The sequence below is a fragment of the Octopus bimaculoides genome, chromosome 3 (assembly GCF_001194135.2).
Source record: "Octopus bimaculoides isolate UCB-OBI-ISO-001 chromosome 3, ASM119413v2, whole genome shotgun sequence".
Classification (NCBI taxonomy): Eukaryota; Metazoa; Mollusca; class Cephalopoda; order Octopoda; family Octopodidae; genus Octopus; species Octopus bimaculoides.
Window position 1 is genome coordinate 87262097 of NC_068983.1, and position 12721 is coordinate 87274817.

Consider the following 12721-nt stretch of genomic DNA (forward strand, 5'->3'; position numbering starts at 1 on the left):
AAAATATGACAATTTAAGTTAAAACATTACGATATATAAACGTACTTTATGATATAACATATAATGGGTAAATATATACGGTATAATGAAGTTATAAATTTACATGTATTATATTAAAAACGTGTACATTATATATACACATACATATATATATACATACATATATATATATATATATACATACATACATATATATACATACACACACACATATATATATGCATACATATATATAAATACATATATATACATACATATATATAAATACATATATATAAATACACACACACACACATATATATATATATATATTCTATAATTATAAACATAATTATAATCAGGGGTCAGCTAATTGCTTTGCCACGCACTGAATTTAGAAATAGTAGCTAAAATACCTTTTCCACTACCATAAATACCTCCCAGATAGTAACACATATTTTTTTACATAGACATAGAGAAATAATAATGAATCCACACGACTCAGATTAGCCACATACGCATTTTGGGATTAAAGTAAAGTTATATTTACTTACTTATTTCCCATCTTCAGTGCAGCATGTCAAATATAAATTTGAGAGTGTTAGAACTAAATATGTACAGGATCAAGTGTCATCGCATAACTGATATTTAACTAACATTTCCAGAAACATACAGCCAAATGTGAACGTGTATTCATCCTCAAATCCCCACGTGTGTTACAAGTAATCCCGCACAAACTGCAGTTTTTGATCAGGGAGTAAATTATATTTCAATAATAATAAAAGGGTAAAATTAATTAATTAATTAATCAATATATATATATATATATATATATATATATATATATACATACATACATACATACATACCAGGAAGCTACCAGGTGTAAACCATTCGTTTTATCACCTATTAACCACAACCAACTTCCGATTTCTTGGAAGAAGGTCCTACATGGTACTGTACTAAGATGATGGATAAAATAACACAGGATGTTTCGCTAAAGGACATAACTATTCCCAGTAGGAAGGATTACATTTGTGATATTTTGGAGAAAATGAATCAATTTGTGCGTAGAATGCTGTGGAAGGCTTTCTTTTTTGACAAGGAGCTTAGACCAAATGACGAACCTGAACATTGTGACCTACTAAGGAAAGTATTTAAATCTCGAAGGAAACCACTGACAAACCAACACCTAACCAGATTTGAATAATAATTATATAGTATTGTCAAGAACGTGAAGTTCAGGAAGTACCCTAGAAGGTGTAATATGCATCAACAGAAAATCAGAAAATTACTTGTTGACTTCAAGAAAGCTCCGGGAACACTTGTACCAACGGACAAAACAAGTAACATTTACATTGTTGATATTGAACTATATAAGTCTATGATTAGGAAGGAATTATGCAGCAAATATAGACATGCTAGTAATGATGTATTAAAAAGAATTAACAATACAGGGCTACAAATCATCAGAGATCTAGCCATAGATGATAGAACAGAACCCTATGTCCCCCCCCCCCAAAACCCCAGATTTTGCTTAAGGACCATAAACCTAACTTCCTTATTGACCCCTCAGTTAGATTGATTTGTCCTTCTAAATCTGATATAGACATTATTAGTAAAAATATCATTAACAGGGTAATACCCGTCCTTAAATCTAAAATTAGATTAGCCCTCTGGTCTGATACCCAAGAGGTGGTTGGATGGTTCAAGTTTCTAGAAATTAGTACGACTAGTAAATTCTTGCAACTTGATATAGAGAGCTGCTATGCCACTATCAATCTGATCGTACTCAATCAATCCCTGATTTTTAGCATGAAAAATTCTGATTTGTCCCGATGTGAAATAGATATTATTCTTGCCGCACGAGCCACTCTAGTAGATTTTGATGGTACATTATGGAGTAGATTAGATAGGGAAAATGCAGTTGATTTAGCAATGGGCTCACACGATTCTGCTCAGGTCAGTGACCTAGTCAGAATATATATCCTTTCCTTAATCCAGTCTTCCTTTCTGGAAGTAACAGGGTCTATACAGGGATGATCCCTTATTTTTTCTAGACAAAACTAATAAAGTACAGTTAGAAAGGCATAGGAAAAATTTCTTTAGATTTTTTAAAACTTTAGTACTAAACATTACTATAAGTAAAGATTATCATAGAGTGAATTTTCTTGATGCTACCTTCTGTCTTGATACTGGATTATTTGAACGATTTCATAAACTGAATGAGCATATTAAGTACATTAACATAGCATCCAACCATCCACCCTTGATTATATGGGGACTAGTTAAGAATATTTCTACTAGAATCTCTAGATTATCTGCTAACAGTAAAATTTTCGAATCTGATGCATCATATTATAATGATGCTCTAGCTAAGGATGGGTACACACACACACATATATAATATTCACTGTAAACATAAGAACTTAGAAATTTTGAGAGAGAATGTGAAATAAGACTTTTTTCAAATGATGAAACTTAAAACAAATAAAGCTCTAAATAATGTGGGTTTGAAAAAAAAAAAAACCTTTGGATCTATTTACACATTATTATTTATAGCTTTACTTGCTTCAAAGTTTCACTGTTCGAAAAAAGAATCCTATATACACACACACATAAAGACACATATAGGATTGTCACCAGGAAAAGTATCAGGCAGTAAAACACTGCCTCAAAAAGCCTAATCCGACTCATGTCAGTATGGAAAAATGGATGTGAAATGTAATAACAATGATATATCCCTTCTGGTTGAAAACTCTATAGAGTTACTGAGAGTTTCATGTTATGCTTCTTAGGATTGTAAGGCATGACTGAGCAAATATATGGTATTATCTGTCAGAATAAATATAGTAATCTTTAATTACCTCCACCTTAGCAAAAGTGGGGGCATTGCTTTAGTTGTGTTTGTTTGTTTGTTCGTTGACAAGATATCTCAAGAACCAAAGTTTTATTTTCATTTCCCTATTATTAATTTTACTTACATCTCTATCTTAGTTGATAAAGAAATCAAACTACATAAACAAACGACAGCAAAACCATTCAGAAATTAAATAACACTAACACATTCAGTAACAATAATAAATTTAATTTATCCTCAACAATCTTTAGTTTTACCAATTTTGAATATATCGCTCCTGTTTAAAACCTCTTACCTACTTGACAATTGTATTTCTAGCTCTGCCTTGAAGAAAGCTTTTGTAGTGACCCCTGGCAGTCAAGCAGGAAAGCAAAACGGAAAAGGGATCTAATGAAAGTAATCTCCCTCGACCTTCTCGAAAATTCTCGTACTTTCTAGAAGCTTCCAATTAACTTCCAGATGACGTAGAAGTCAAGGACTTCCAGTTCATCCCTTATATTCAGTACCTATCATGGTGCATGTATTGATTTTCTCCTATTTTACTTGTTTTGCAAGCACATGTCTCTGCTACCTTGTTTTGCTTTGTATCTGCCTTGGATCACTACAATGACTTTGCTTATCGACTTCTCATCTGAGGAGGGAGTTATGTAGTGACCCCTGAAGATCAAGCAGGAAAGCAAAACAAAGAAGGGATCTAACGAGAGTAATCTCTCTCGACCTTCTTGAAAATTCTCGAACATTCTAGAGGCTTCCGATTGACTTCTGGATGATGTGGAAGTCAGGGACTTCCATATCATCCCTTATATAAAGGAACACATTCTAATTTCACGCCCCTCTTGCCTGTCGGATCCTAAACATGCATTGGGCCATGCCACTTGCATACACACCTACAAGTACGGATGTTTGGTTTATTTGCTTTGAGACATGTGGTTGCAAAATATGTTCATGTGATGTTACAAGCTTTTCCTTCAATTAACATTATATGTTAACACATTACATCCAGTAATAAATGTTATGACTTATTACGACCGTCTTACAAATTCTTATTTTCTCGTCGTTTACATGCAAGATGATAACCCTCTTTCTTGCATGCAATTATAAAAATGATAGGATGTCACTTACTAACAATCACTATACTTTACTTCTTAGACTCACGTTTTTGTGTGCAACGATGTTGTTAAACCTCCATTAACAGCACCATATGCAGATCCTTTCCGTTTTCTTTCATGCACGGATAAATTTTTCACTATAGACCTTAATGGTTGTAAAGACACTATATCAGTGGATTGACTAAAAAAGGCCTTCATAGAGAAAACTGTCCCTGTTCCCACTGCAGACGACACACACAGTATTACAAACATGTACACCCACCTTCACATTCCATGACTCGGACAAGGATTCTGGATTATTTTTCTGAATTTTTTACTTAACTTTTGAGTGGGGTCGGGTTCATTTTTAGCTTTTTCATTTGTGAGAGCAGTCGAGTTTATTTCAGATATTCTCATTTTAAAAGTCGTGTTGCATTGGCAGAGGTTTGCGCTCTTGTTATTATTGAGTTCTTTCTTTAGTTGCTGTTAGATCTTTTTTTTTTTAAACCACCAAAACAATTATATATAAGAGTGAACTTCTGCTTATCATAGTATCTGAGGTCTATTTATCATATTTTAGACATAATATTTATAAATTCATTTCATCTGATACATGTTCATATAATCAATATTTAAATTGCTAAAAAAGAGTATTATATACAAGATCAATACTGAATATTAGCTATCAGTAATTTTGTCCGCTAGCATATTTATACATTTATATTTAATTCTAAGTTCAAAGAGATCTCTTCAATTAATGAAGTCTTTCAACAATTTTTCAAAAGTATGACAATGGGAATATGATTTAGTTTTTAAAAAATCTTTTTGGACTGACAGATTAAAATGTTTTGTAGTTAATTTTTTATAGAAACAAATTTATCAATGCATCAAATAAATACAAATTCTTTTTAGATTCTGTCTTTCAGCAATACATTATATACTAATTTTTATTAATTGAGAGAAAATTTTTTGAATAGATCTGTGAAAAGCAAGGGAAAATAAATGAAAACTCATTGTATATGAGTCTCTTTATCAATTTCATTTATTACATTACACAAAAATAGATTAGTTTATCTTTTGTTAGATACAGTAGATTATTTTTAGTACAAAACTGAAAATTTAGATGGCTAAGTAACTGTAAGAATACTATTACTCACTGAAAAATGGTTGGTTACTTAGATAAATTGCAATGGGGAATGAGACACTTTTGAAAAAGTAGAGTAGCAGGTAAAAAAAGATGTCAAATGAATTTTTTATTGAGTGAATGTAGCAGAACAAGAAATGTGTGCCAATCATGTTAGAAAAACTAGCTATTTGGTTGTTTTGACAACTAAGAGAGGTTTAGTAAAAGAAAAACAACAAAAAACAAAAAGACAAAAAAAATTGATAGTATTTGACAACAGATCAGTTAAAAAAAAAAGCCATAAAAATAAATTTCCATGTTTGTTTTAGTATTATTTCACAATAAATTCGTAGTGAATACCTATTGCTGACTGCCTTTGTACAACTAGAGAAGGATGTACATATTCCCATTTCTCAGACTAATTTGTATTATTCAAACATCAGAAATTCTTTCAGTATGATCATAAGAGACTATAGCAATATACATATTACTATTATAGTTGATGAAAATCAAGTAAAACAGAATATGATCTTGAAGGTCTATTTTTTTTTATGGAAAAGCTAGACTTGTAGTTTCCATGAAATCATGGATGGAGGATTAGGTGGGGCTGGTTCTAATTGATATTATTTTTGAAGAACTGCAGATATGTAGTTGTTTATTCCCAGATCAGCCTCTATTGAGCAGACCTATGATCAAAGGCATTCCAGCCATGATCATCCCAACTTTTATTTATTTTTTGAATTATAGTACCCAATATGTCCTTTTGTTAAGATTGTAGGGTGTGATTAGAGGGAACTTGGCTGCTATTTCTAGCAGGCTAAGTAGTTATGTAGAGGTGCTTTTATTTATTCAAATATATGTCCCTAGCAGGACATACTACTCAATGAGGAGATTTGAAGAAATTGTTAAAAGGGGAACAGTAAGGAAATTTAGGTTAGAGAAGTGTAGTGTAGGGGTTTTAACTGGGACTGGGTTAAAGCCTACAGATACTTTAGTGATGGGAGGGAAGAAATATGCTAATGAATCAGAGGCTGAGGAATATTAGGGAAGAGAGATTACCAATTAAAATATTTTTTTTCTTTAGTCTTCATTTAAGGACGTTGTACTAAAAAGAAAAAAAATGTGTAAAAAAATGGAATAGAGAAGAAAAGACTTTTGAAAGAAGAATCCAATTTATTTAAGTTGATGGATTACAACAGAAATTCAAAGTGGTTGAAAAATTCTCCTACAAAATGTTACAAGTTTGGAGGAAGGAATTAGAACTGAAATATTTTTCAAAATAATCTGTGAATGGGCTGAAAAGAAATGAGTATAATATGAAAAAAGAACAAGAGAATTGCAATGAAAAGAAGTATTAAGAAAAATTTGTTGGTTGACAAAAATAGAAATATGAATAAGAGTTTGTTGTGTCTAGTTTTGTTTTGGTGAAGATGAGAGTGAATCTGACATCAATTATATGGGGTTGATGTCTTTGCTAGGTTCAAGACCTTTCAATTCTAAGCTTTTTTTTACATTTGAAATTTCTTCTCTAACTCTTTGATCAGTTCAGCTGTGAGAATTAAGTCATCAACATATAGAAGTTCCCAGTGACAGCCAGTCTTAAACTTCTCTCTTATGGCCAGGAGAACTACACTTGTTTCCATTTTACAATCTCTCTCAAAGTACTTTGCATCATACCCACCTTGACAATGGCAGTCTTGAAGCATTGTACCCATCAAGATCAGAAGAGCTTTTTGTGGTGTTTGGGTTGTCTGATGTCTATTTTTCTTATCTGAAAAGGGAGTTGGTGTAGTGAGGGCTCAGGGTTTCTAACATATGGTCTGATGTTCTTACTTAAGCACCCCACTACCATGCACAGCAGTAACACAGTGTAAGCCCTGTATATCAAATTAGAATTTCTTGTTATTTTTGGCATTTTTTTTATAGCTGAATGCTCTCCAATCACAAATCACATTACAATATGGACTGAGTGCATTTTATTGTGCCTACCACATAAGAGAGGCTGTCATACAGGACTAAAGTGTTTTTACTTCAACATAACAGGTTTTTCTTGTGTAGTTACTCTTCCAGATGGATTGCCTTCACTGCAGCTTAAGGAATCTTTGTACTAAACTTTATTCAGAATTACTGCTCTGCAAGAAAGTTGCTGGAGAATTCAACAGTCTAGTTGGATCTTCTTCATTACACTTGTGGGGCCATGTCTCTTCATAATATTGTGATATGTGCACATACATGCCATACTGTTAAAGGTACAAACAGTAAGGTGGAGGAGGATTACAATAAATTGGTTAGTTTGAATGGAGTGTCTGAGTTTCGAGACTAGTTGTATTTTAGACATTACTGTGGTATCATCTATCTCCATGGTATTAGTAGTATATCTAACAACTGGTTGAAACTCTTCTGAGACTTCCACAGTTTGTCAAGGTTAGTCCTTATAGTGTAGTGAAGATAACTGAGAATGAAGCATTTTTTCATGTTTCTGATAAAGAGGCTGGAGGTTGGCAGGTTCTAGATAAAGGGGTTGTTGATGGGCTAGTCAGCAAGCAGAATTAAGAAAGTGGAAGCTCTAATTCATGTTAGCCATACTTGTACAAATATAGAAAGCACATACATTTTTAAACAATTTTCTTTCACTTTCTGCTAGTTTGCAGCACAATGTTAAATCATTCTGGAGTGCTTTAAAGACACAAATATGAAATAGTAAAACTAAAGAACTAAAGATAACATTGCAGGTAATGGAAAAGATGATTATTTTATATTATACAAGACTATAGTGGAAACACAAGAACAGTCTCCTAGACTACTTTGAATGAATCTAATATACCATATCATGGTAGAAAGAGATTGATTTTTCTGGCCAGAGTTAGTAAAATAAATAGCAAGTCATGTTTGAGGGGAAACAAATGGAAAAAAAACAATTCTTGATATTTTTGAAGAGAGATCCTAATCAACATGACAATATCATCATCATTATGATCATTGAGATCATTTGTTGTTATTATTATCATCATAATAATGTCTGCTTTTCCATGTTGGTATGGTTTGGCTGGGTAGTCACAATCCAAGTCAGTTCTTACTCAGAGTTACTTCTAAACAGAGTTAAACTTTTCTTTTTCTGCATGGTTTTATAGCTGATTGCTTTTTCAATCACCAACTACTTTACAATGTGTATTAGGTGCATTTTATAATGACACTACACAAAAACATTATTTTGTGTCTGTTAAGACTAGAAAGCCCTCTCAATTGTTTCTGTTCACATGCATGCAAAAAAGAAACGTGATTAATCTTCAAGCAAGTCTGAAGAGTCATAAATATTATCAAGTGTAATAGTTGAGACATGAAACCATTGGTAGCATTCTGACTAGTTATATATCATAACTCGTAATATACAGCTTGAAAATATAAAAATATAACTGCCCTATTTCTCTTTTAGAGTGCTTATTTTTCTGATTTATGGACAACTATATATATATATATATACACCTGCTTGTTGCTTATACACCTGTCTTCATCTTGTTTTTCTGTAAATTTCAACTATACATATGTATGTATATATATCTTTTTATACATTTCAGCTCAAAGGCCATGGCCACACACACATGTGATGGATTATCTTGTATCCAATGCATAAGGGCTAAAGAATTTTACTTTTTTCCTCCTTTCTCTTCTTTCCTGTTTTTACATTCCTTTCTTTTTCCTTTGCTTCTTTTTGTTTTTTCTCTCCCCACCCACACACAAGGGGATGCTTTTCAGGATGATCTTGATAAAAAGAAAAGTTGCAAATCCCCACACAGTAACTTGCGTAAGGTGTTAATGACTGATAGCAACAGTAGTTGCAAGTATGCCACAAGACATGAACAGCAAACCTCAATTGGATGGCCGTTGACTCACATGAGTTTCTTCCACCTTTTGATGAGTCTTGAATTTCATCTCACAGGGTGTCCTGAAATCACCCTCATCACTAAGCAAGCTAAGTGAGGTTGTTGGTTTAGTAGCTAATGATCCAGCCATGTGATAGGTCATACTGGGTTATGTTACTAGTGGCACTTGAGAACAACCTGATATCAGTGTGTGTGCACGTGACAAAATTACTTAGAACAGTAATTTTCTCTTAGAGCACATTATTTCTTAGACTGCCTCCAAAATTATCAGCATCAAAAGAAACTGATCTTCGAAATACGTTTAATGTAACTATGCCATTAGATATGTATAAAATACATGTAATGTGGTCATTATCTACATAATAAAACTAACTCGATCCAGAAATTGTGAATTATTCATCAATCAAGCATGCGCGCGTGTGTAAGTATGAGAGGGAGAGAGAGAGAAAGAGGGGGGATGAGTGAATGTGTTTGTGTACGTGCGTGTGAGTCTATGCCTGCGTGCATGTATGAATGTAAAAGAGAGAATGTATGTTACTTTTTACTCTTTAAGCTACTGCAATTGATAGTAATTAATTGTGAATTATTAGTTAACGTAAGATAATGCATTCGTTTCAGTGAATAATAAAGGGAATTGCATTTAGAATACGCTTCACTCAATCCTCTCACAATAATAGGATTTAAGTGTTTATAAATAGCTGCGGTGAACTGATTGGTGATGGGAGGTGGAGGGAAAGTAATTTTAGAGAAAGCCAGCATGGTCCAAGTCAGAGGGCTGAAAAGGTGCGAAATCACCCATACACCTGAATGATTGATGTTAGTGAAAAGGAGGGAGGCCTACGATTTCTAATCTAAAGAAAGGTTTATAACCGAAGTTAGGTACTACTAAAGCAGCGCGGACCCGAACGCGCAGTCGCGTGTCCGCGCTAGCTAGTCTTGAGCGGTCGATCCTAACCCTAACCCTAACCCGCGTGTGCAAATGAATACGTGTTTAGGGTTAGGGTTAGGATCGACCACTGACGACTAGCTATCGCGGACGCGCGACTGCGCGTCCGGGTCCGGGTCCGCGCTGCTTTAGTAGTACCCCGAAGTTATTGAGAATCATTACTGATAAGCAGTAGTAGGGGATTGACACCTTATATATCGGTATAGAAGTCAGCAACATGTATCGAGTAGGTATATGTAATTATGCCTGTATTCGTATCAGAAAAAAAAAAAAAAAAACTACATTGCAGTTGAAGTTGACAGCAAGTCTTCGCTTCAACAAATTTTCAAAAGCAAAGGATTAAGGCATATATATATATATATATATACAAATGAATACATATATATTTACAAATACATTTTTTATATATGCATTTGTACATATCTCTCTCTACACACACACCCCTGTTTCCATGCGCCTCGGTATACAAAAAGCATGCACACACGGCTTCGGAAATGCAAATCTGTTTAATTTGTAGCAAAGGACACAAATCTCAAACATCTATCAACGTATTTGATGGTTTCTATTGCTTGTATTATATTTTTTACACATAAATTTCCCGCACTTGTTATACCGACTTCAAAAGGTTCATAGGCTGAGTCAGAGGGTGATTGATTTCTTTGACACGACACAAGCTCGAAGTTTTATAGACAGAGGCAGAATCGACTAAATGAATGCTGTTATAACTACCTATCTATGTCTCGAGAGAATTAAAGGCAATAAGTAAAATATAGACAGAGAAGGTGCAAAGAATGCGGAAGAAAATGTGCGCTTGATTAGTAGTAACCAACGAGTGAGGGTAGAAATATCCGGGCCAAGGAAGTACCTACGTGCATGTTCGACCAGCTAGAAGTAGCAGCCCTATCTTCCTCAAAATCACACCTGAGCGTCTTAGAAAATACCCTAAATAGTGTAGTAAGAAATACACTGGGCCTGAATAAAATATAAGATGGTCACGGATGGAATATCTTTGATCAAAGGTCCACTCACCCAGGGCTAAACGACAAAAGCAACAACCAACTATTATATGTATATGTATTCGTTGTACAAACAAGAAAAATAGAACTCAAAACATAGGCACACACATATACATACATACACTCACACATAATTTTTAATTGGCAGAAGTTACAAAGTAACTCAAGGATCGAAAGTTTCGTGCGTGGCATATACATGCATGCATGTATGTATGTATGTATGTATGTATGTATGCGTCAATGTAAGTGGGTATGCTCCCCCCTCACTTTCTATGTATGCTCAGCAAAGACGTAATATTATATGAACTATTCAAGACAACAGGTATGAAATCAGATATAAATTCTAAGCGAAGAAATGGAGAAGACAAATTATGTTTCAGACTATAATGAAAAGCGCTAAACACTGAACTTGCAACAACTCATAAAAAAAATAAAATAAAATAACGAATTGATTAATTTAAGTTTTCACGGCTTGCTTCTTGTGTGCATAAGATATGTGTGTGCATGTGTCACCAGAAGGACCTGTGTCAGTGTGATACATGTACTTTGCGTTGTGCATGTGTTTGTGTTTATTTGTGTAGTGTATATGAGCGGTGAGTATGATGTGTGCGCGCAGAGAGATATGTAAATATGTGTGCGTGTGTGGGAGGGAGTGCACGTGTATGGTGCTTCATGCATGTATGTGTGTAGAGTGTGAACCTGTGTGTATATGAAATACGACTATGCGTGTGGTGCACGAGATGTCCGTGATTTATTGTATCTGTGCGTATATGTGTTGTGAGCGATGTATGGTGTGTGCTGTGTATGTGAGGTATATATGTACGTGTGTGAGCAAGTGGTGAGTGATATATATATATATATATATATATATATATATATATATATATATATATATATATATATATATATATATATATATATACGGTTGTAGTACATATGTGTGACGTGTATGAAGTATGCAAGTGTGTATTTCTTGAATATTGTTAATGTAATGCAATCCAACCGTGTAGGTGTGTATGAGCGTGCATGTTATGTATACAGTGTAAGCAGGTCGGTATATGGAAAAGAATATCCATTAACTAAATATTCAGAATATCTCATTGCTTTGGAACTTTCTCTACCTCGACACACACACACACACACTTTAAACTCACACTTGTTGCTTGAGCTACTTATTTCCAACTACAGAAACTTATTGTTGAGAACAAAAATTATTATTGATCAAGTTGTAGTTGAATTTCCATAAATTTATTTATGACTTCATGTCTACACACACAAACGATATGAAAAAATAGAAATGTAACGAATTCGTTACTTGTGGATGTGCATATATGCATTTATGTTTTAGTATGTTTATGTACTTTCAAAACTGAGTATTACATCAATAATATATACCTAAAAATGCCCTGCCAAAATAATTTAGCATTACTATATGCATCTCTTATAAATTTTGCAAAGGCCTTTAACCCGCTAAACAAGAAATCAATACTACTAATAATAATATAATGAAGACTTTTTTTCAACTTACCATGGAGATGGACAGTAACAGAAGTATCAGCACCACGATCTAGCAATATAATATCTTCTGCCGAATAATTCATGATTTTAAAAAAATATATTCACCAATATTAACTGTTATCCTTTTTGGCTTGTTGTTCAAAGACTTTTCTATGCAATTTAATAATCAAAATGTTTAAGACACAATTGATATTATTGAAAGAAGACGCGAAAACATTGATGGAAAGAAGAAGAAGACTTCCCTGATTGAACGAGTGACTGTGTCGTCTGCCTCGACTAGGCACGTGGGTGGTGCTACAGGACTGACGTC

At 33.7% G+C, this 12721-nt stretch overlaps 1 protein-coding gene across 1 annotated transcript in view; it reads right to left on the bottom strand.

The window, feature by feature from the left end:
• The window catches only part of LOC106869142 (uncharacterized), a 103119-nt gene extending 90558 nt beyond the window's left edge, over positions 1–12561 (bottom strand). Inside the window, exon 1 of the mRNA XM_052966268.1 lies at positions 12422–12561. Within this exon, the coding sequence (XP_052822228.1) occupies positions 12422–12494 (73 nt within the window). The 5' untranslated portion in view covers positions 12495–12561. The remainder of the gene's footprint in view (positions 1–12421) is intronic.
• Positions 12562–12721: the final 160 nt, after the last annotated feature.